General features: G+C 37.2%; 1 protein-coding gene and 1 long non-coding RNA gene across 3 annotated transcripts in view; one reads left to right on the forward strand and one right to left on the reverse strand.

Moving 5' to 3' along the window:
- Window positions 1-26,475, forward strand: part of SLC9A9 (solute carrier family 9 member A9) — a 181,823-nt gene that overhangs the window by 106,475 nt on the left and 48,873 nt on the right. For both annotated transcript variants that reach the window (XM_064666392.1, XM_064666393.1), the window contains one exon: window positions 24,458-24,506. In XM_064666392.1, coding sequence (XP_064522462.1) covers window positions 24,458-24,506 — 49 coding nt within the window. The remainder of the gene's footprint in view (window positions 1-24,457; window positions 24,507-26,475) is intronic.
- On the reverse strand, window positions 18,835-19,477 carry LOC135419703 (uncharacterized). Its single transcript, XR_010433110.1, has 2 exons — window positions 19,348-19,477; window positions 18,835-19,016 (listed from the first exon to the last, which is right to left on the reverse strand). It is a non-coding gene; the product is annotated as an uncharacterized LOC135419703 (long non-coding RNA).

The raw sequence follows: 26,475 nt of genomic DNA on the forward strand, positions 1-26,475 counted from the left end.
GCTACTTAGTGCTGCCCAGAGGTGCAGAGTCCCACAACACCACAAGCAAGGGGATCTCATGAATTGTTTATACCGTTCAATGCAATCATGTGCTTCTTTCTTCACCCACCTGTACAACAGATTTAACAAAAGACACTGAAAGCAGACAGTCATTATTGATTTGAAATGGTCATCTCTTTGAGGATCTACTCTGAATCCCAGCAGATCTTCCAGGCATTTTTCCCAATCAAATAAATTGCTTTTGTAATTGGGATATAGATTTTCTTACTATAAAGCTATTAGGTTCACAATTTCCAGCTAATTTCTTGACATCAGAGCATACAGCTTCACAAATTATAAGGTGGTCAAACTGAGATAAAATTTTAAATAGACAAATGTATCTTGAGGCTCTGATTTCTCTCTCCATTGAATATATTTCACTGTCTTTATAATTTATTATACCTCAATATGGAATTTTGTCCTTAGCTACCATTTGTCTTTTTAATCTTAAGTAATTTTGCTAAGTAATTGTATCTAAAGGTGGCGGTGGTAATTCATGACAGATGATACTTGTATGGATTCTAGCAGACTTGAGTTTGCTGAGAAAGTTATGGGCCTGCTGCAAAGTACACCACCTTGCTTGGTGCACTCCCCCAGTATGTTTGCAGCTGTGCCTAAACAGCAGTTCTGAGCTGCATCTATCCCCACATTTCTTTTTATAAATTTAGAAGAAAGAGATTGTATTTTTCAAACTAGTTTGGAGGGTTCAGCTCACAAAGCCAAGGGAAACTGCATTACAACTACGCAAAAATTGTATGATTGTCTCTGAAGATATTTATTGGAATGGATTGGGGTGTCATCAGTTACATATAAAAGGGGTGAAGTGCTGCAATGACGTCTCTAAGCACACAAGAGGGAGACTCTTCTCACACTAGCCTTCAGTGTTCAACTGACATGAACCTACATCAGGCTCCACCCGGGGCAGTTTGAAACCTCTCCTGTGGAATTCCCCAGTGCTTTGGGGAAGCAGACCTACCACTACTGGTCAAATCCAAAGCACAGTGCTAGATCAGTTAATCTAAACAACTGGAAATAAAGTTATGCACATTATCAAAATAAAGTGCTTACAGGAAATTAAAAATAAATGAATGTTCACCGTAACTACACTGGATTTCTCTATATAATCTATAAGTTGCTGTACTGGTAAACCTTCTCAGGGGGCAGTAATGATCAGAAATACCATCATTTAGCAAATAACAGTTCCAAGTTGAATATGTTTTTTTGACAATTAATTCTTTCATCATAAAATGGTTATCCAGCAGATAATGTATTTCATTGAACAGGAGGCATTCAGAGACTAGTAGAGAGGACCATGTGATTTCAGTCTATTTGGATGAATTGAATCTTATTCACAGGAGTTTTGTGCTCACCCTCCCTATGTGGAATAGGCTACAGTTCCCAAGTAGCTCCAGAGATGCAACTCAGCTCCTCAAGGCTGATCAACTCAGTCTTATCCTAGAGTTAAATGCTTATTTATATAATACAGACCAACTGTTTGGTTTTAAAACATAAATAAATCTAGCATCCATTGTGTTGAATATACGTAAAAATAACACAAATCAGAAACAACTCACACCAATATCTTTACCATTTGCTCTACCATAATGCATTACAGAGTCAAGGTGAAAGAAGGTATCCAAGGTCTGTCTCTTACTGTACATTATTGTCGACATATTGTACAATGTTTCACTTATGTATTGCACTCTCCATAATTTGTGAAGTTCTCATAACAGTGACCAGGACTCTTAGGGTATAAGGAAATACAACAACGACAATTTTAAAATGATAGCAGGAATTAATAGTCTTCTGAAAAATCAATCTTTGTTTCCATAATAACTGGAATTTCCATAATCTTCCATCTCTCCTCACAGCAATAGCATCAGATGTGCTTTTCTTTTTTTTTTTCAGTTAAAATTTAACATAATGTAAATATAATCTGTCACTCTATTTTTAGAGAAAAGATGAAGATGTGTCCTCAGAGATAACTACCATTTGATTTATTCCAGGAATATATATGGCTTATACAACACTTGCAAATTGTTGCCAAAACATATAGTAAGATATATTATCAAAACTAACCATGTGCTACTGAAAAAGGCTCAACTTCCACCCCCATTTAATGCAGCAATATCACTCAACTATCCCACAAGGTTGCAGAAGCCAGCTGTGCTAAGAGCTTTTGTAAAAACAAGTTTAAATAGATCCCAGGAGTTCACCAAGTTTATTAAAGTTCAGAGTTCTAGTTCCCTTTATTTAACAAATAAATTACATTGAAACATTTATTCCTACTTAAACTGTAGCTTGAATTTAAGAAAAGTTCTTAAAGCCTTGGAAATCTGACCTGCTAACGGCAAAATTTATGTCTACATGTCTCTATATGTCAAAACACAGTTTTAAAAGAAACCCATATGAATAATTCTCATTATTTTACTACCGCATTTACTCATACAGAGCAGCCTTTAAAATGAGTCTTGAAATTCTGGGCAAAGACTAAATATTTTTTAACTTTGTTCTAAATAAAATGAAACATACACTTCTGGAAATGTCTTATTTATTTTAACTGTCTCATTTTTAGATACCTGAAACACTGTGTTTCAGGAAGTGTTTAATGTTCTCTTACTGAAAATCGGGTCCTATTTAAATGTTCCCAGTAACTTAACATTTCTGAGCAAGAGGCACATGCACAGTCCATTACAGCATTATCAGCTGGCATTCAGAGAGCAGAAGTGGTTGCACCACATTCCTAAATAATACATTGTCTTTTGGCTTATCTGAGAATTATAACTCAGGGGAAAAAAATTGCTTTTACTCCCCATGTGAAAGGACTACAATATTCTGTCCCTGGCAGACAATGAATAAACCTGCATCAGTGTGTGAGAATAATTTCATGATACATCAACACCAAGACAAAGATAGCCATGTGGGTTCCCAGTCAAATTGAAGTACTCAATAAATGTGCCTTCAGAGATGCTGAGTATTACTTGCTAATGCTTTTGGATATATGTCTCCCTTCGTTCCCCATACTCTGATTAAAAATAGAGAGCTACATTTTACAGTAAATCTGCAATGAGAGGTTTGAGGATAAAGGATTCTCCTGACAGGCAGAGCAAAAATACAAAGCTGTTAATAAAATATGTCCCATAAAAGCACTGTGCTAAGTATTAGGTCTTGTTTGTTTATCATCACCTTCTGTGTAAATGTTTGTCAAGAGATTTCCAGACTCTTTGTGCATCTCTTTGCAGCAGTTCTTCAGTTAATAAGGATATTTTTATTCCATATTCTAAATAAATACTAAGCAGCATTGAATAGTAACTTTTAATACTGTGCCCATCAGGCCATTGCCTTTTGTATGTGCTTTAGAAAAGCGTGTGCCCTTAAAATCATGCCATCTCTAGTTCACCTAAAACTTCAACTTTCTCTAAATATTAATGCCAGAGGCCTGGCATGTCACATTTCTGGGGGATGGCCTAGGCTGTCCAAACTCACGTTCTCAGCAGAAGTAGTCAAGACTTTGGTTCCTTCAGTATCCAACACTTTAATCCATTGTTCAGTATCAAAGGCTAGGGCAGTGTGTATGTTTACCCGGATGTCACACTAGGGATGCAGATGGGCAGTGGGGCTAAATGCTGTGCCTTGACTGTGTGTGACTACAGCTGTCTACCACAACAAAAACAAACCAAACCAAACCAAACAAAAACCTAGTTGGTAGTCTATGATTCTGTGCTCATCTCAGACCTTTAACGACTAGTTATAGACTGCTGAAGGACAGAACTTTATGACCCAGCAATCACACTAACAACATGACCTTGGCCAGGATTATAGCACTCCTGTTTCAAAAATATTTTTTACATTATTCCCAACTCTATAGTAGCATTCCCTGTGTTCAAAGAGATGCTGCAGAATAACACAGTGCAACAGTGGTAGCGCTTGGCACTGCCAAGTGGGAAGCTTTGAACAGATTTGGTCTGTTTTATGCTTCCAAAGTTGTTCTTTCTGCTTCCCAAAAGAGGCCCTTCAAACTAAAAAAAAAAAAAAAAAAAAACCTACACAAATCAATATCACGGTCTTTGGAAACACTTCTGCCTTATCTAGAAAGGCAACAGTTGCAGTAAGAAATCTCAAGGGCTGAAATGGTGGTAAAAATATGACTGAGCTTCGGGGCTCCAGAACAGGAGGCACTGAGCAGGAAACTTCCTTTTCCACAGCCTAAGATCAAAGGAGGATGTACTTTAGATCAAAGGATTAACAGATTGGTTTAGACAAGGTGGATGGTGCTGCCTACATTACTATACTTTCCCAGTTACACAGAAAGATTGATACATCCTTTTTTTATAATGACATGCACGTCTTTCTTATTAAAAATCTATATATTTCTGAGTTTTTCCAGAGTTAAGATCCTATTTACCATCATATGGTTGTAGCATCTGGGTAGTTTTATTCAATCTCCTGTCTCAAGTCAGTCTTAAGAGAAAATAATCCTCCAGATCCCATTTGTAGAAATTTGTATGAATGGGACCTGTGGGAGAGATGGTGAGATAAACTGGACTTTTAAATTAGGATGCTTAATCTCACAGTGTTTGCTAAACAGAAGTCTTTAGACAATAACAAACTGATTTAAAAGGACATAAGCAATATTAAAACTCGTGGTTTTCATATCAGCTTCTATTTGCAGCATTTGCTGGTTTGTGGGCAAACTCAGGTCACATAGGGCTGATACTTCAACTGACCTGAAAGTGTTTGCATGTGCTTGACACCCTCCTGCCCTGGAGCTTTAGGAGCAAACTGCACTGGACCCTTTCTGGTGCTTTCAAGTAGGTGACTGAGCCCTCTCAGCTCCTGAGACCCTGTCTCTTATTGTAAATGCAGGTACTGAGAATCTTGAGACTCTTCTAACTGTATTAAAACTTTCAGAGAGATACAATAAATATGTCTGTAAATTCCCAAGCTTTAAAACAAATAATAGAAGGTTAAACATATGTACTATGTTCTATTACAAAGCTCTATAGTCAAAAGTGGCTTAGAAACTTAAGTCCATTGCAACTCAATGGAGGAGAAGCTCCTAAGTGACTTTCAGGAGTTTGTTTTAGGTAGTTTCTCTCAGTGATAAGTGGAGCAATGCCTTCTCTAATCTTACTGGGGTGAGACACAACTATGGCACTGGAAAGGATGGTGTCCTGATAGGTGATCCAGGCAAAGAGGCTGGAGGAATCCAGGCAAGCAGGAATGATCCTTTTGCCTGGTTAGAAAGAGCCTCCTCAGAATACTGTGCTCCATTGCTGAATTCTACTCTGCTCATGGAGAAGAGCATGAGATAGTACATCTCCTTACAGTCATTTGTTATGAACTAGATTCAAACTAGAGTTTGATCTCTGTTGTTCCTCATTTATTCCTATATTAAGTAAACACATCTTGGCCTTTCTTTTTCACCCTCACATAGGTGCACAAGGATTATCCTTCCTGAAACGTAGCTAGTCCTTGAGCTACTCTGAATGTACCAGCCAAGGGCACGTGTTCATATCTTCAGTTGATCCATAATTTAATAGTTATAAATTCTAATGAACTTTCTTAATTGTTTTATTTGTATTCCTATGAGCACATTTTCCTGTCACTATATGCCCAGAGGAAGTCAGTTTAGAAGAAGAGATTTAGTTAAATGTTTTCTCCTGGCCTTGATATGTTCTCTCTACTATAACCATATTCCTTTGGGTCATATTTCCTCTAGATTCCTGGAAAAGTTTAGCTGAAGTGAAGCATCTGTTGCTTTACTATTGAAAATGGAATGTCAGCTTAAGTATCTTCAACTGCAATTTGTGAGTGACCACAACATAGAGACGAACAGGGCAATTAAAGGCACTATGTTTTTAAGTGCAGTTATATTTTTTGTACTGTTTATTATTTTGTTTTGTGCTCAGAATAGTCATAATCAGCCTAACTGGTGTTCCCTCTCAGTAACAAATATAGCTCCAATAAACAAAGCTTGCTCTTGTTTCCAGGGTCATATTCATCTTTAGCCAGAGTACAATATATATTTAAAATCACACTGCAATTAACACTCCTGTGGAGAGCCCAGTTTCAGTCAAGTCTCTTCAGCCCATCAAGTTTCTTTTCACCCAGACACACTTTCAACAGAGATCACACCATCTTTGCCTGGAAAGGCTTATAATCCTAACAACCCTCTGAAATCCAGAAACTGCTGTAATTTAATGTAACAAGTCTAATCATTAATGCTGCAGCTATTTTTAAATTACTACTGTCCTTAGTTGGCCAACTATCTGCTCCTGTGAACATCTACAGGAGAGCCTTTTGTCTGACATCTTTTATACATGATAGTTTGAATATTCCTGCATTAACAGTAATTGCATACACATGAGAAAACATTCTGCTGACTCCCTGGGCTCTCCTCAGCATTAGGACAGTACTCATTTATGGGAAGATTCTTAGGTCACAAAATCTACTTTGCTGTTTAAAGGCTGAGTTTCCCAATTGTGAAGAAGATCTTTAAAACTATTCAAATAAAACTAAACTAACAAGGAAGCTTTTGTGTGAGTTCATGGACAGTCCGAAACCACGGCTCAGAGAAGGCCCTGTCCCACAGTTATTGAAGGAGTGTTACCTTCAAGACACCATTTTGCTAATGAGCTCCAGCGTTGTTCACACACATTACTCCAGATACAACAAAAAATAGCAGTTTAGGGTTAACATAGGAAACTGCAGGGCTGTCAATCCCTCTCTGTTCACCCAGTAACCTACCCAGTATGATGGGGAACAAGTAATCCAGGAAGAGACTGGAAAAAGCAGAGTTTTGACTTCAGCTATAAGACATTTAGCCACTATAAGTAACTATCAGCAATTCCAAGTGTAGCCAAGCACATCAGATATCATTGTGATTAAGCACTGGAATAATTTGCATGGTAATCTATTGATTACTTGTGACAGAGGTCACAGAGAGCATAAGATCAGATTCTAATTTATCACTTCATTCCGTTTGATCTCCTGTAGTAGCACAGACTAAAATATTGGCTTACATCCTAGCTACAGATCTTTTTTTAATACAAAACCATTGCTTGATGTGGTACTTTCTCTTTGCTTGGTGGTCTTTGCCACCAGTTCTGGATTTGTGGATATGTAAACCCTTAGTGTGTATGTGGTATCTACAAGAGACAGGAAATGGTCTGGTGTTCCTGACTGAAGTCATTTTAGAGAATTGCATTCTGGTTCAAATCCAGAGGTGTTCAACATCACTCGTGAAATTATCTGTGAGGAAAGAAAACACTTCTTGGGGCACACCCACATTGAAAGGGTTAATATAATACTGCTTTTGTAATAGTAGCTAGAGCACCATTAGCCTGGGAAATGCTATAAATCAAGGAGGAGTATGAAACTGGACATCAAATGTATTGGATGTTATAAAAAAAGAAAAATAAATTGGATAATTTCCTTTCATTTCTATCTGAAAATGAGAAATCGTCCAGGTAATGAATCTCAGTGATCTTCTGAAATGCCTATCATTTATTTGCAAGGTACAGTTCTGCTAAGATAAGGTGTGCATTTGATCCCTCAGAATTATTCACCATAGCATTTTGCCTGAATGATACTAAACAAGATTTATAAACAATTGTGCTTCATAAGAAAATAAAAGACCAAAAATACAGAGGACTTGGGCTTTCTGACTGCAACTGTGAAGGCAGTCCTGGGCAGATGTTGAACGGGAGATTTTGGATTGCAATTGTGACTCGTGCACAACTCCTACATGACTCCACCTGTCAGCTTGTTGGTCTTTATTGGCCAGAGGGGTCTAATTTTTAGCATAGTCTCCTAACACAACAGACAGTTAAATCCCACCTCACATATCTTTTATTTCTTGATCCACATAGCTACTGAAAACAGAAAAAGAAAGAAGAAATGAAACATACACTTTTATTGCTAGGATATTTGGTACAGGAGAGAGGAAAAATTACACAGCAATAAAAGATTCATGTCTAACAACAAATGGTAAGATGAATTTTCCACAGGCCAAAAACTCTGAATAGTTTATAGGTATTTCCAGAAAATTATAAATAAACCAATAGCTTGGAATATAATCCATCCAGCTGGATTAGAGTCAATTAACTATATAGTTTGTTATATTTTAAAGTACTGTTGCTTTGATATGTCTGAGTATGAAAAAAAACAATTCTTCCATTTAATGCAATAATTTTATTCTTCCATGAAAACTTTTCTCCTTGTCATACAAAAGGTAGCTGCTATGCAGCAGTCAACATGATGAAGTTCTTCTAATTACAAATAAAGAATCTTAAAAACCTATTTGGAAATGCTGCTAAGGAACATCTTAATTATCTGGGACTTTGGAACGAAGCTGATGATTTATTACTCTCTACCAAAATATCCCAGATTAATTTGGAGCTCTAACTAGTCTGTCAGAATTAAATTGGTGCAAGAATAAACCCAGTTTACTTCATGCATATGCCAAAACTGTGTCATTTGAGGGTAAACAGAAAATACAGAAAAATAGCTGAGCCTTTAAAAGTTATGAGATAAATATGTGGTATGAAACCTGGCTCTAGAAAAAATAAGGATCACATTTATTAAGATGAATCTTATATTCCTGCTCTGTAAGTACTGATCAAGATACCTCTTAATTCTTTCTATTATTGGTTAGAATCTATTTCTGCAAAATAATTGCTCTGGAAATTCACTGAACTTTCATATTTTAAGAATTGTGTGATGGACTGAAAAATAGAGGGGTACAGAATTAATGCTCTTCACAGTTGTTAGTTTGCATAATTTCCAAAGTGCGTATATTCATTCTTTTCCCATTTAGCTTGACTAAGAATATTAGAATTTCTTCAGCAAGAAAATATGAAATGAATGTTTCATTTTGAAGAGATGAAAGTTTTCATCGTGACTTAAAATATCATTTCAGTATGAAAAAAACTCCAATGTTTTTCAAACTTTCTCAAGTTTTTTTAAGCTTTCCTGTGGTTTTCTTTCTTGCTATCAAATATTTCACAAATGCAAGAACATATAATTCCATTTTTAAACTCTACATTAAATGTAGAAAAAAACCCCCGAATATAGTTTTTTCTTCCAACAAGAATAAAGGTGGTAACTGGGAAGAGCTGGGGTCTTACAGGCCTCCTTAAGGGTCTTATACAGCAAATGGACTGTGGTATAAATATTCTTGTAAATCGAAACAAAAAGGCATCACTGGGTCTGTCTCGGTTTGCAGAGGAACTTAATGACAGAAGAGAACTGTGACTTCAAATTTCATGAAACTTGCAACCCTTGTGAAACATTCCTCTGGAAATTCTGAAATTCCTGTCCTTTTTTGAAATGTAGAGTGGAAGAAAAGGTCTGGCATCCTTGATAACAAGCCTATCAAATTGTTCCAGAATTAGTTGAGTGTGAAAAGTTAATTAAAGCAGATATTAAATAATCTAGGCTCTGCATAGTGGTATGGACTTTTAGCTTTTAATAAACAGATGCAGATTACAGGGCAATACAGACTTTTTTTATAGTGAATTATCAGTGCAGAAACAGCCCAACAGAGACTGGCTAGTCAGTACATCGATGAGCTTTAAATGAGAAAATTACCCCCTATCTCAGTAAGAGGTACTTGATTTCAATGCCCTTAAATGTATATTTCTGTTTCTGCATTTTTTACTTCTTCTAAAAGATACACCATTTAATTACATAATGACAAATAATATATAAAGGAACATTGAAAGTGTACTAAAAAATCTGGTTTTATAATTCCAAAATATTTCCTATGCAAATAAATATACAGAACTGATGTTTATATGTAAGTGCTGTTTATGTAAAATATCCTAAACAGCAATCCTAAAAAAACCCATGTTTTGCTAATCTAATCTTACAAGTAGACAAGGTGTTGTACACAGTGACCTTGACCAGTTGCATTTGCTATTCACTTATCCATGTGCATTAAGCCTGGTCAGGAATCACTGTGTAGGTTCAGGGAATCTGCCTGAATCTTGATCTGAGTCTCAATCAGTCCCTGAGCTTTTCTGATCTCCACCCAAAGGGATTCCTACAAATGCCATGACAGCCACTGTTTTCCATTTAGACACAGCATGGGGGGCTCTGCTCTCCCTTTCCTGCTGCATCCACCGGTGGCATGGACACGATGGTTCCCTTCCTCTGCCTCATTCAATGCATGTGCATTTCTTCCACCTTTATGGAAGAATTCCAGCCCAAACCTCACCAATTTTGTGTGTGTATGTGGATGTATTCACAAGGTAAAGAAAACAGAGAAGTCAGAAAATAATTTTAATTAACCAGAAAATGAGGCAAAAATATTCTGTAGACTGATGGTTAATGTGTTCACTAGGAAGGGGTCAGCTTCTGTCCAAAAAAGTGTTTCTGTTCCATTTAAAATGAGTCATCAACTAAAATACAGTCATCTCTGTGTATTAAAGATGAGAATCCAGGTCTTCCAGTACCCTGTTCAGTAGTCTACAGAAGAATGATTGCTCACATGCTTCCTGATCTAGTAACCCTTACATATACATATATTTGAATTTACTTAAGACCAACCTTCTTTAAAAGCCCAAGGATCATTATTTTTTCCTCCTGAAATCAGTGGCACTGCATAATCTCCCACTGATCTGACTGTCCTTTACTTGGCTTTGTATGACAGCTCCCATTTTAAATGGGCACCACTTGGGCTCCTCAGTGCTTCTGTTCCTTTTGAAACTGCTGCTTGGGCACAGTTTTATATTTCACTGATTCTGAAAGTCTTAAGAAAACTTCTCAGCCCATAAAATGAATTGCCAAATCTGGTTCAATTGCCATGTCTTAGTTCACTGACCAAAACAGTTGCATTATTTACTTCTTTCACATTTTGAGAAATACTACTGTAATGCTTCCATATTGACAAGTGATAAAATCATCTATTTGCTCAACTTAATTCCAAAAGACAGTCTGCAGCCTATGTACTTTCTTATTTATGCTCAGTGCAATACTGGGGGGAAAAAAACATTGTATTGGATTCTCTGTCAGAGTTTTTTGCATTGTCCTATCACTTTGAAATCTAAGTCATAATGGCTGTGTGCCACTTTTCTATCACTTACATTCAAAATCAGAATTATAAATAAGTGACAAGCTCACCAATTTAGATTAAGCAAATGTCCCAGCTTTCAATATAGTTTATTACATATATCTCAAGCTGCACTACCTTACATAAGATGCATGTCTGAGAGAAGAGTAGTGATACATTTTAAAAAGTAAAATTAATTAATGTTCTCTTTATTTCAAAGCCTTCCCAGATGTAGATGTGGCCCATTCTTTAGTGGTGAACTTGGCAGTGCTGGGTTAGCAGTTGGACTAGGTGATCTTAAAGATTTTTTCCATCCAAAATGGCTCTGTGATTCTATGGGGAATTTTCAGCATTAGACTTGCCTTTCAGCTATCAAGTTTACTGGCTCTGTACAGCAAGGTAGGAACCTGAAGCCAATGCCAAAGTATCACGTATTTATGAATACACCAACAGAAATATCACATAGGCCTGAAGTCACTGGCCACTGAGAATTACTTAGAGCCCCAGGAAAGCTGGGTGGCAGTGGATAAATGGGGACAGATCCTCAGCTGGTGCAGGCTGTTATAACGACATTCATTTATTTTCTTGGCAGAAGCACACTGTGCTTTAAGAATCCCTGATCGAGGCAATTTCTCACTCTACTTTCTCCCTTCATCTTTTCATAATCTCTTGCAAGCTATTGCTTTCATTGTCATCACTGCTAGAATTTAAATGTTGGTTCATAGTTACTCCATACAGCAGTTTATTTTCATTTTTGCAAGAAGGCAATGAGAATGGAGTCCCTTTCCTAACCATGATGCAGCAAACACCTTCTAGCACACTGCAAAGCAACACAAGAAGCTTAAGTAAAACTATAAAACTTTATAGCATGCTCCCTATCTCATCCTCCCAGCACTCCTCTTCCCCTGAACTAATTTTAAACCTCAACTGGGTGCTTCAGAGTTTTTCCTCAAGCTGTATATGGTTATAAGGAGAAGAAAAAAAAATTAAAAAAAAATAAAACCAAACCCACAATCAGCTAGAAGCTTTGAAGAGCATCTTCAAATGCTCTTATGAAAAGATAAAGACTTCAATTAATTAAAATTAAAGTGTTTTACCAATCTTAACTACAGTGTCACAATTAATAAGTACTATATTAGAAGGGGGTGACTAGCCCTCCTCCTGGGTGCTCATAAAAAGCTTGCAAGGACTGGTGCAGGCATTACAAAAATCTCAAGACAGCACATGTTTAGGAGAGAGTGCCCAGCAAACCAGACAGGAATGCTGATTCAGTTCATCACCAAAAGAAAATCAGGACATTTTTGAGATCAATAGAATGACCAGAATCAAGAGGTTTTTAGCCACAGTTGAGTTGCCAACACAAAAGGAAAAAGCTACTATTGACATCTGAAACCTTTGCCTTGCCAGAATAAGTGTGCTCAAATGCAAATAAGTGCCTGATATTACCTAAATTCTCTGAAATACAATACATCACAATGCAAATACATGTATATAAGTTGAATTTCAACAATGTTAGGGCACTGGGCCTGAGTGTCTGGATCATTTACATTCCATTTAAGCTCTTATTCTCTCCAAATGAATGAATTGATTCCCAAAGTCATGAATATTTAGAAATGTGAGACTAGTAAATTCAGGAGTAAAAAAAACCTCAAGCCTAACATTTGTATTTAGTGCACTTTCTCAATTCTAGAATGGGACTTTGCACACTGTGAAATAAGGACGGTTCCTGTAGGTCTGGATAAACACAGCAACTAACTTTAAAGTGTCTGTCTTCGGTGGTGGTGGCGTGTAAGTAAAAGTTGACTGCAAACCAAAAGGAAAAACCACCCCACTGAATAACATTGTATCAAAGCCAGACATCAGTAATAGTTTGGCATTGCCTCACATTGCAAACAGTGCAAATATATAGATCATAAATAGATCAGTATCTATTTTAGATACTTACTATTTTAGTAAGCTTTTGTATGAATTCCCTAAATAGTATTTTAAACAGCCACACGATCTAAGTGTATCACCTGCAACTGGTAAGGGTGGCCAAGTTTCTTAAGCAAAGATTACACTGCAAAAACAATTCAAAATGAACAGAAATCTGCACTGTCTAAACTAAACAGTGCAACTGTCAGAACAAGGTTATAATGGAATAAAACAATTCATGAACTAAAAACAACATGGGATGACATAAACCCTAGATGAAAGGAAGCATACTTTTCCAGCACTTCTATAGCCACTCTGTCAAAAAGACTATTACACTGTAATTGATATTTGCTATATCAGCAGCATATAATGTATGTAGGTTTGGTTTTTTAAATGACAGAGTGAAAAATTAAATAAAATTGGTGTCTTTGAGTCTTTATTTTATTTCTTGTTGCTGAGAAGCAAAGTGGTGTAAAAAAAAAATTAAAAGATAAATTTTCCATTAAGCAGCGTTTTAGAACACTGCCTCCAGAGAAGACAGTACTGTTTATCCTGCTCTATTTAAAGTGGCTTCAAAGAGTGTTTTGACACAAATGTGCACAGGTGTTTTCCTGCCATTAAAACTGAAAGGGTAATAATTGTTGACACTGCACACATCAGACAATGAAAATTTAGGCAAAATTCTTCCATTTTAGTACATGACATTTTAGTCACTCTGAGACTTTTTCCTAGATGAGGAATGTGGAAAGATCCTATCAATGCTTATTCAGACCACACCCTGCAGTGTATCTGCCTATGAACGTCATGACCTCAGCTCTAGAGGCCTGTGTGCTGCATTCCCATTTTAAGAATTCAGAAATGCCATTTTGATTTACACTTTGATTAAAAGATTGTACAGGGTATCTTTGAAAGCACATTCTCCTATATACCATATATCTGCTTTATACACCCTTGGGTGAATCAATTCATACAAGTCCTTCCTATAATTCCCTGATGTTCTGAACATTTCAGACAGAGCTTAGGTGAACATATTTCAAAGTAGGAATTAGATATGGACTTAAGCAATGCAGCTGATTTACAAGCTGCCTGTGAAAAAAACAGCCTAAATGGACATATCAGTGACAGCTTTCATGCCACCAGTTCTCAGCAGCAAAGCCAGAAGCATTTACTCAGTGTGTTTTGGTCATCCCATACATTTAGCCTGACCAGCATTAGTCTTCCCTTCTGATGGCTCTGCACAGAATTGCTCCCAGCACCAGCTTCATATGATAAATTTCAAATGTCAAGGCAAGAGATGAAGTGCATGAAATGTTTCTCCCTGTGCTGTGAGCCCAAGGAACTTAGAGCTGGTCATCTCATTATTTAGACTAATGCCTCAGGAGGATTTAATGTTTTACTTTGGGTTAATCACATTAGCAATAATATAATGCATCTACAATGGCCTGGGCTTCTTTCCAAAGCCGTGCTGTTTATGTTCAAGGAAAAAAAGGAACAGACACCTAAAGTGATTCAGAGAACAAACATTTTACTGCTCTAAAAATCACTGACATAATTCACTGGAGGGAACTGTTATTTCTGAGCCAGGAATTAACTAGACTCATCTGTAGGAAATTGTCAAAATACATCTGAGCACAGTTGCTTTTCCTCATACAGATCTTTAGTAAAATCAGTTCTAATTTTTCCTGGCTGGTAAAGCTTATTAGTAGTCTAAGTAAGATGCCAACAAAATGGCCTAATTCCTGACTTTTTTTTTTTTTGAAAGCTGTATTCATCTCCACAGAGTTCATAAAAGTAGCAATTAGGATATTTGCTATGTGTGAAAATGATACTTTTTATAATGCATCAGTGTTTCTGTCTTTTTGCATTAACTGGAAATGCATTTTTAATAATGCTCCAGGCAGTTTTTTATTTATACATTTTCAATATTGTGTACAGAGCATTTGATCTATAGACTTCCTTGCAGCGGGGGAGAGGCACGGTAATAATAATGAAAATCTTAAAGCACATGGAGTTTGATCAATATTGTGTTTTGTGTACTGTCTCTTACTGAAGAGACAATATAGAGATGTCTTTGTATGCCTATACATCTCCATTTGCAACATCTTAAGTTAAAGCAAAGAAAAGCACCTGCCATCATCAGTAGCTCCCTAAGACATGTAGGCTGATATCAGTCCCAGTAGGTGCTATTGAAAATACAAGATCATTGACTTAAATAAGGGAAATCAAAGCATACACACACATCCCTTTTTTTTTTTTTTCTGTTCCCCCAAAACACAGGGTAGAGTTTGGATGAGAGGCATCACAGTCACTTCATGAGGACATCACCATGCTGTGTTGTGATTCAATATTTCAAAAGCTCAACTTGGTTGGGATTAACTGGGTTGGCACTCAAAACAAACACCACCATTACTACCAAAAGGGACACCCAATCCCATCCTTTCTCCTGAGTCAACACTATAATACAATATCAAGTGATCTTCTTATTCTGAGTCCCAGTTTTCATCTGAGACTTAAAGCTCAGGTGAAAACTAAACAGCAAATGCAGCCTTACTGAGAAAAAGATGATTGCACTGTATATCCCAGCTACTACCATGCACATTCCTCATATCTGAGCTTCTCCTGCAGTTTCATAAAATCATTCAAGTCACATCATTTTTCACATATTGTTATTTTTCAGTTTCTCTAATTGCAATGCAGCATTTCTGAGTGATGTGACCCTTGTAACAATATTTTTTTCTAGAGGTCTCTGCATCTCAGATGAGTTTGAAGTGGATTTTTTTTTCCAATTTAAAACAAACCAAATTTTTAATGATTTGTTAACATTTAAATATCAAATAATCTACTGTTAGCATAAGAATTTCATTTTAGAATTCTTCTGGTAGCAATTATCCTGAATTTTAGATTTACTGAGGGTTTGGGGTTTGGGTTTTTTCTGTAGTGGAGGTTAAAAATAAAAATTAAAGAGGATTACAATCCTTTCAAGCTTTCCCAGCCTTCCCCATTAATCTATATCTGATTCCTACAAGCAATCATTTACCTGTTCAATAAGTAGAGTGCAACTGCAAAGGGCAGTGACTATCAACTATAGCTGTGCAACTGCATGACCCTGCTCGGGTCTTTCTGCTCTTCTTGCACTTCAAAACAAGAGGGAGATTACAGACAGAATTTAAATGCTTGAAAAGCAGGCAGTAAAGTGCTTACCTTGTTCTATAGATCTCACTTTTTACATAAATGAGCTGCATAAAACTATCTATTTCCTTCACTGAGAAAATAGCAGATGACAGCAATAGCAGTAAGTGCCAGTCTCCAGTCAGTCTGCTGATGAAAACCACACTAGATGAGTGATGCCAGTACAATCATAAGTGGAAAGTTAAAATGACCATCACATCCCTGTATAACTCAGAAATGCTGAGAGATGGCAAAGATATTAAAGAAAGACTCTTTGGAAACACCCAGTGCCAGTGTAACTCTGCTGAGAGCCTTGGGGAAACCTCCCCTCACACACTGCAACTCAGAGCCTGCTCAAAACACAGAGGGGGCATTTTAGAAAAAGAATGGATAAAAAAAACTGCTCTTTTGGGGAAGGCAGAATGGAAAGCCTCACATACAAGTACGTGACATACAGACCGGTCCTTCCTGAGGAGTGGGGAACAGAACAAAGTTTTACTGAGCTGTCAGAGGGATCTGACAGGTTCCTAGAAAAACAATTGAATCTGAGATACGTGTTTACCAAATAAGGATATTAAAAGGGGGGAAAGGGGTAGAGTTGGCCATATATTTTAGAACAGAAAGTTTATTAATTTAAATATGGACTACTAAAAATACCATCTTATGAAAGATTTTTCTTCTCCCTGAGGCAGGAGTAAAAAATATGCAAGTGTATTGTTACTCAGCAAAGAGCTATAAACACCAAAGTAGAAGGTGATAGCTGGATCACCTACCACAGTGCAACGAAAGGTACATGAACATGTGACTATAAGCATATATAAATAGGAGAACAAAAAATAAAGGGGAAACAAAAAAAAGACAGGGGGAAGTAAAGTGAAGAAGAGTCTCACAGGAGAGACAATAAAAGTAAAACAGTATTGATCAGCTGATGTCCCTAGAGTATGTTAAACATTGCTGCCAAGGGTCAGTGGGTTTCACTAGTTGTCTATGGGCCATGTATTGAATATATTTGATTGGATAATTCCTGTGAAATCCAAGAAAAAATTTTTAGAGAAAGCACAGAAATCGAATTTCTCACACATTCCCTTTGTATCAGGAAGCAATTGTGAGTTTGGATCCCTAAAGACAGCACACACGTACGTATAAACACAGGAATGTAAATTGGCCTTGCCCTGTGTTTTTCAGAATGTAGGTTTAAAGTAGGAACCCCAAGCAGCTCACTGCCTGCACAAAAACTCCTGAACTGACCTGCAGCCACCTGCTGTGAGTTCAGCCTCTTTAGTTAGCTGGAAGCAGGAAGTAAGATATTGGGGCAGAGTGGGTTTGGCAGAGTCAGTAGCTGCTATTTGTCCAATTTGACATGGAATTCAGTATAATTCATGCAATTAGTGTCTGTTGACATAAACATACAACTTGCATTTCCCATTTAGCTAAATCTGGTGATCTTTGGCATAACAAGCCTGAGTGTCCCAATAAACAGTAATACTTCTTATTCTGTCATAGAATCTACTACAATAATCTTTCCTTAAACCTGAAAACTAGTCCCAGGTCAAACAGTCGCCAGAAGTTCACATTATTTTTGTTGCTGCCAACCTTCATGCTGATTTTTTTCCTATTCTATTCACATGCACTGATATTACTACAAATGATGATTTCTAAAATTTCCACAAAAGCTAAATTATTCAGTTAGCTTAGTTTCATATTTTTGAACAAGAGGCCTGATTCCTCACTACAGGTATATTCACATGACATTCATAATCTCCTACGTGTGCCAGAAGCATTATAGGGATGTAAATCTGTGCTGCTCAGAGCCCCTGCACTGGAGTGCCATGACTGTGAGACATCTGGCACTGCACTGTGCCATGCAGATGTACTTTGCTACTTCAGAGTGACCACATTATTTTAGCACCCCAATATTAGGATAAAATAGGATTAACAGAATAGAGAACCAGATCCCAGCTATCTATAGATCCAGTTCATTGTTCTAGTTACTATGCACATAAGTGCACAATGTAAATGTAAATGCAAGCCCTCATCTATTTTTAAATTTTAGCAATTTCTTCACATGGCTGCACAGCTGTGGGGAAGTGATTGGTAAAATTTTATGCAGTGATATTACCCACAATTTTACAATCTTTTTGATACTTAAGGTCACATCTAGAAACTATAACTTGTGGATCTCTGATAGAGCACTACAGTTCTTTCTTCAACCTCTTCTTCTACTTGCATTTATACATTATCTCAAGTCATCACAGCCCTCCTTTACTTGGACTGCTTTTACAGGTATATTAATTTAACTGTCACTTCTGCAACCAGGTAGTTCTCCACATGTCCACCAAAAGCAGTGTGTAGACCTTGAGCACAGAACTAATATTTTGAATTTCCAAAAAGATTATCTTACCAGTTTTATGAAATTGCCAGTTCAAAAGTCAGACTATGGCACATTTATCTCTTACTCACATAATTCTACAGGTTTAAAATCACACTTTTTGTTCCACTTGAGTATTTTGTGTATAGAAAGCATTAGCCACAAGACAAACAGCTGTCATACCCGTTTAGGAAGCATCATTTACCTGATAATTTATTTTAATCCTCGTCAGCATGAGATTAAACTGATTTGCTCTTTCTGCTGTGAGACACAAGTGATTACTCTTGCCTTAAACTTAAACTAAAGTGTTTTCATTTATTAACAAAATCAGCTTGAGCTGAACTTTGAAGATCTATACTCATGAAGTTCTCCATGGGGTTTATGTCAATCAAATATTGTGCTATAACAAAGCAGATGTATTTGGCAGCATCAGTCCACAGTAAAAGCAGCATGTAGCACTAATATAGCAATCTAGAAGCAAAAGCAGATTTGAGGTATCAGTTTGTTAGGAATACACATCACACTTACTGCCACACTGACAAGAATAATGTCCTAAGAAATCATTATTTATCCTGAAGGTTTTTTAATTTCAATTGCAATGATTTATTAGAGATCATGAAACAATCTTTTTTGGATTTTGCTCATGTTTCTAGTCTTTACAGTTAATAATTCTGTACTGAATGCAATATGCTGATGATGGATAGCTACAAGCTTCAGATTTATTCATGCAAAAATATTCAAGACTCCTGTTGCAAATGCTGTTTAATGGCCATCTTTGAAAATTGGGTTATAAATCACTTACTCAGAAAACCCTTCCTGGGATGTGTAGTTTTTGAGATGTAAGCTGAGGCTTAAAGACTGGTTTAGTTACAATGAGACAGCCAGTGGAAGGCTGAGGGGATTGCACTGATAAGGTGAGTTCCTCCAGTAAAACCTTTGACAAGAAGCCAATATTGTTATTAATTATTTTACAGCAGCACTCTTATGATCTCTAAACAAGATCATATCTCTGCTATACTAGATTTTGTACAAACATAATGAAGAATATGTACTTACAAGCTAAATACACAAAACAGATGAGCAATAGGGTGAAGGGACTATTGTCTCTATTTCACAGTATGAGGTCAGAAATAGAAAGAGATGCCAGACTTTTCACCTTTTGAAGTGCCTTTGTTTTCCCACTGATCTAGAAAAGGAAACAGAGGAGACATGGCTAATTCTGGCCCTTATGAGACAGCTCTGTGATATATTCCACCAGGTACACATTTACCATCACACTCTTAGATCAGGGAAGACTTGCTCACGTTAGGAGATATTTCTCTTCTAAACTTTCCCAAGCCTGATGCTTTGTTAATTAAATCATTAGCTGCATTAAATAATACACTTATAAACAATTGTTTCTAAAGGCTTCACTGGTGAACAGTGAACAGCAGGAGAGTGGATAGTGCCACCACTCATGGCACCACACAGGCCAGCATTTTAGGCACTTCTGAGAGGTGTGGTGTGGAATCACCTCAGTTTGAAGCGACTGATGAAACCAGACTTCCCTGTTCTTTGCAGGACACTTGAGTTGATCAGTCATTAAATAAAAAAGGGATGGGATCAATTATATGCTCTCAGAACAGGTTTTCAAACAAAAGCAGTCCCGGCTGCCTCACCTGGAGCACAACTAACCCATGTGCACATATAGGCGCAAACTAGACTAGGTAGAACTGCAAGCAAGATTCAACTTGCAAGAACCAGGCTTTGGTTCTGCAAATACAGAAAGCCTATACAGGCCCAGAAGGAGAACTTCAGTAATTAGAACTCAGATTTCAGAGAAACATCTCTATTTACAAATTTATTGGCACCTTAAGTGAAGGAGGGCTGAGAATCACAGTTGTAAGTGTAGACACCAAAAGTTGGGCTCTGCATGCCTAGATCCTCACGAAGATGTGAGTCTATATGCTTTTCTGTGATTTCACTGTAGAAAGCAGAGATTTTATCCTATAGTGTTGACTTTGTGGTGATTTCAACTGAGGGAATTAAAAGTTTACAATGCCTGAATAGTGATTTACTATTTGATATTCATATGGATTGGGTTTGTATTTCTTACTACTGGTTCCCCTGACAATTTAGGATTTATCTTTCGATCCATTTTCATTTCAAACCACATAAGAAGAGATGTTATCGACTGCTTTGTATTCAGTGACAAATTCCTCCTCTTATTAACAAACCGTCCTGGCTCTTGCTAAAAAGATGATGCACTTGATAGCACACGGGGATTTAAATACTGTCCACTGAAAGGGTACTTGTGCAGACTAATGCACAGACCCCAGCAATTCCTAGGCCTAATTGCTACAGACTGGCTGAAGTCACAAGCTTCCAGATTTTGAGTATAGCAACTTGAAACATTCTCTGAATTCAGGTTTAGATCCAAGCCTCATTTAAAAACAGAACAAACAAAAACTAAAAAACAAACACCAGACTACACATCCTACCCCACAATTTAAAAAAAATTTTTAAAAAATGAAAAAGAAAAAAGAAAGACCCAAAGCAAAAAAGACAATACAGAGAAGCTTTTGAATTTTGATTTCCTTCTTATCTAGGGCATTTGGACCTAAGACATTTCTAAAGCCTACCTAAATATATAAACTTAATTGCAGTATAGAACTGATTAAAAAGTCTTTGCATTTGTCTTTATGGGAAAGAAGTCATCCTAATATTTAATGTGTAGAATAAAAAGATGCAAAAAAAGAAAGGCAGAAATAAAAGCATGCAATATTTAGAAGACACAAACAAGTAACAGAGCAACCAAGGAAAGTGGGACAGAAAGATGGAAAAGAGAGACTGCAAGAAGTACAGCAAGATAACAGGAGAAAGGAGACAAAAGCTGATAACAAAGAAAGGAGAAAAAAATGCTAAAAAAATATTTTCCTGAGCATCTATTAGATCTTCTTACAAGAATGTTAAAAGAGGAAAGATGTTTGTACAAATATTAACAACAGGGTATTTTTTAAAGGTCTTTGTAGTCATTTATACAAATTTTAAGTTTGCAAGTTCTACTGGCAATAGCATTAGATCTAGCAGGTCTTTTGAAGAAGCCAAGGATGTTAACTTGAAGTGCATATTTGTGATGAATTTCAGTTGCCTTGACCGTCTCATATAATTTTTTATGCTTTATTTTTTCAATATTTAAAAACTATAAAGTAGCATCCTAGTTCATGTCAAGTATATCAGAGTTAATTATAGCAGACCATGATTTGCAATGCTACGTGCCTCATGTTAGGCTGCCAAGCCTATTTTTGGATATGAAATAATTAGCCTCAATTTCAAAACTGACTGGACCAAGTCTGCTTCGTCCATACTTAATAAAATTCCCAATGGTGAAATTATTACAAAAATGTGTTGCTATTTTAACACATAGAATGCAGAGAATTTTTTGGTTCTTTTCCCAAGGGACTTTAAATCAGTTGGTAAGATTGTGCTATCCACACTAATTCCCAGTAGTGACATAGCATTCCATGAGAAAAACAGAAAATGCGTCTGACCATGTGTTTTAAATGAGATTAGAGATAAGAAAAAAGAAAAAGTGTCAGCTCTCTCTCTGTGACGTTCATTGGCATACAAGCCTTCTTTTCTTTCTCATACGTGAAAAATCTAAGACAGAAGTTTGATTTCCTTAGATTTTTTTTTTCTGGTTTTAAATGTAATACTTCCATTAAGATTTCATGTGAGTAGCTTCATATGTGCCATATTATAATAATCTGTTGTCTGCAAAATAAATTATACATGCAGCATATAAGTATATAAGCTAAAGTATACCACAACTTCTGCAAAACTTGGAAAAAAAAGTCTGAATTTACAATGCCAGTTGATTCCTGTTGTCAGTGTGATTAGCTAGTGGTTATATCAGTGTTACTGAAACAATATCACAGCCAGAAACCCTGGTTCCTGTTGGCCCCACTGCCTACCCTTTTCCATTTGCTATTACAGTCCTTTTAGTCCTGGGTGAAACATTCTCTGTTGTCTTCACTCATTCTGTAATAACACATCACAGCTCCAGCACACACAGTCAGGCAGAAGTGGCGGTTTCTCAGCTCCAGTAAGTTCAGAACTCCATGAAGACTAAATTACTTCTGTTCCAGAACTCACCTTCCTTGAGATCAAGTTAAGCTCCTTAAGGAGACAAGAGTTTTGGGAAGTCTGTGCTGTAGCCTTGCTACACCTGTCACACGTAAACACTTTGGATTTTTGTATTTCCACAGCTGTGCAGACCCAGCACTAAAATGCTGGTGGTTTTCACATTGCCCAAGTCGTGCTGCTGGTGAACACATCCAGCAAATCAGCACGGCCTCATAAACAGGGCACATGACTGTGCTTGGGAGACTGAGATTCCCTTTCTGATTCTGACCCGTCTGATGAGTCTGGGACCATCACAGCTGCACTGTGCCATTGCTCCAGCCTTCACATCCCGCTGCGCTCCCACTGCACGCGCTGCGGGGCAGGGCTGGCTCACACTGCTCAGTTTTACAGTGCCAAGCACAGACAAGGCCCTGGACACTTCTGTACATGGCAGTAAGAAATCCACTGTTAAACCTCTCTGCAATTATTCTTTTTCTTTTCACATGTAAATGTTCACATTTTAATGAAATGGAAATACCTGACTTGCTTTACTCCGAACTAATGAATCAAGTTAGTGCCATCAGAAGCTTCTTGCAATTTAGGGACCAAGAAGACAATAAAAGAAAAGAAAGAGAACCAGCTATTCATTCAGTCTCCTTGTTGAGTCAGCACCAGGATGGTTATTTTTAATAAAAAGATAGAAATATTTATGCCTGAAGGACTAAGATTTGTTGAAGCTCAAGAGCTATGATAGAAAGAAATGGGGGTTTTTTCCTTCCATTCAGTATTTACATATTAAAATCATCTACTTTGCATATAGTACCTGTCATTGTCTCCAACTCAATAAGAATCTATGCATAATATTTACAGGAAAGAATGCTGAGGTATGTAACTGCTAATATTAAATATTATTTTAAAGTATACTTCGATGTGTTATTACCAGAAGTGAAACTATACTCCAGAAGGAAGACTGTCAGAAAACCAGTAAAGTGGCCTTCAATTAATAACTAGTTAAAGAGTACATTTTCTTTGCATCAGTAAATTCTGTTTTAGCTTGGTGAACCTGATACTATGTGGGAGCTCGTGAGGAATACAAGGGGCCCACACCTTAGCTGTGGGCTTCAGATTTGGGTGATAAAAAGGTGCATTGTTCATCCTCTCTTGATGCTCTCTGTACTTTCTTGGTGTGAACAATTTGTAATATTTCTCAGTTGCATTTCCCCTCAGCTCTGAGGATCAGCCATACTCAAAATATGTCAATTCTTCCACCACATCCCTTTTAACAGCCAATTTTATTTTTTCCCATCCATATTAGTAAAAAGCCACCCAGGTTATCATCATCTGGCACATCACCCACTGCAATCTCCCCTTCCCTCTGGTTTGCTTCCCTGGACCTGGTATGCCAAGTAGAGCCCTCTCCAAATGCTTTCCAAGCAATCCATAATGCAGCACAGCCAGGAAACACCTGAGTCCTGTAATCCTATCCTCCACATTCCTCTCTAACTCCAGTCCCTCAGCACTGCTCTTCTGCCAGCAACCAAGGATTTCCTAGCACAGGTTAACAGCTTGATTGTCTCTCTCCCCAGGTATGGATCAGAGCCAAGGTAAAGATCTAATCTCAGGTGTTAGGAGTGGCAAGAACTTCCTTGATTAAAAAAGTATTCTTGATGTTTTGCCAGCTCTTCTCCTCACTTCTCACCTAGTAGGAAATGAGTGACACAAGAGAAATATTTCTACCCTCAAAGATCTCTAATATGGATCAGATCATTACCATATGTCTTCAGGTTTGGTGTTCTATTTTTTTACAGAGTTGGTGTAGATCCAGATGAAGATCTTAAAGCTGAAGCTACAAGCCAGGTATGTCAGGATTTTAGACATACATGCTAATTTATTTTTTTTTAAAGTGTTCGGCTGTTGACAAATCATGTCTGGAATTAAAAAGGAGAATGTGTAATGTTCAATACTAATAGCTCAGGTTTCTAAAAATATTTTCCAGTTAGTTTTCACATGGAAGACTAAGTACATTGTGAAGTTGAAACCTTTGAAGGGAGCTCTTGAACAAGCTGCAGCTATTCATCTGCCTCCTTCCCTTTTTTGTCACACATGTAAGGCATTGTTCCAAATGCAGGGCTGCCTGCAGCAGCAGGAGAGATCTGTAGAGAGTCAATGTACAGGACACAACGTGTGCTTCAGCATGGCAAGGGGAACAGCAGAACCACTGGGGAGAAGCCACACTAGAGCTGACAAGTTGCTAAAGCAAAAAGCAAACAAGTGTCTAATGCCACATTCCTGTTTCTAGGAATACCATCCCATGCACACTTTCAGACTATGCAACTGGAACTGGAACTCAGCAATTATACAAATGTAGAAAATAAGTTGGGGAAGACAAGAATAAGATACTTTATTCACTTGAAAATACATCAGAGATATCATTAGGCAGAATTTTAATATATCTTACATACTGAGTATTCCTAACCTTTACACATTTGCACATATCTGAGGGCACATAGGGTGGGTCTCAGCTTTCACTGAAATGGAATGGAATTCTGATGCCTAAGTGTCCTGATGTTTCTTTGAAAAGAAGAAAAACCAATATTATTCATACTGACCACATCCTCAGTTTTACAACCCAGTCACTATTAAAAAGGCTGGAATAACACTTCATTGCACCATGCCAACATACTGATTTATTCTGTCTGAGGAGACTTGTGACTAAATTCACTTTCCTAAGCATCTTGGTAGGAATTCCTACAATGCCTCTGTCCAAATTCTGAAAAAGGGCAGGACACAAAACCAGAGTCTACTCTTGAACAGAGTTTAGAGATACATAATTTCAGAAATTTTCTACTCTGCAGCACTCATGAATTATCAAAGACTGGGGAATGCAGAATAAAGCATAAAATTGCCTGAATGTGTGTTTTGCAAAAACCCGATTTCTTCAGAAGCCGATAGGCATCTGATTTTCTCAATCTTCTATTAAAAATGAAAATAGTAATGTTTATTCATAACAATAACACTTTCAGTGTCCCAGCTCTGCCCTGTGAATTAACACCTATCTCTGCTGACAAAACTCAGCAATACAACATGGAAGGTGTAAAAAAATATAACACCTTTCATGCCCTATCATATCCAATTCAGCATTCCTTATAGTAGTAAATTATACCTTGGAAAATAATTTTGCTGCTGTGATTAATTCTCCCACCCCATCCCACCCCATGGTACTCTATTTTCATATTTTTCTGTATTTTATATATCAATCTTTCAGACCTTTGCTACATGCCATGTAGCACTCTCTGGTTTAACTCAGTACCTACCATAGTTATTCAATTTAAATCAGGTTGTTTCTTTTAATTTTCTCTTTCATCTCATGTCTCATTTCTCTTCTTCCTTTTTTTTCTTTCCCTTCATTTCTAACATGATGTTTTTATTTAGTTTGCCTTTCATTACTTTTCATTTTGTTTCTATGTTTCTATGTCTTCACAGCAAAAGCAATTGATTTTCCTCCATATATCCCTGGACAAATAACGTGTCAAGTGCCAGTAACTCCCACTGCCAGTTAAAGCTCTCACCCAGATGAAGTTCAAACCATGTGCCAGCTCCCTCTGTTGTTAATTGAAGCTTCATGGGAGACTGCACCAGAAATAAGAACTAAATATGTTCAAGAATAAGATGTTTAAAAGAGAGCAAAAGTTAATGGAAAATAAGCCTCTAGGCTCCTCCCTGATCATCCAGAATGGGAAAGCCACAATATCTGCTACTGAGATTTGAATTTAGCTCCTCTGGGACCACTCTAACTACCAGGATTCAGGGGACCTTACTGTATAGA

The sequence above is a fragment of the Pseudopipra pipra genome, chromosome 10, assembly GCF_036250125.1.
Source record: "Pseudopipra pipra isolate bDixPip1 chromosome 10, bDixPip1.hap1, whole genome shotgun sequence".
Lineage (NCBI taxonomy): Eukaryota > Metazoa > Chordata > Aves > Passeriformes > Pipridae > Pseudopipra > Pseudopipra pipra.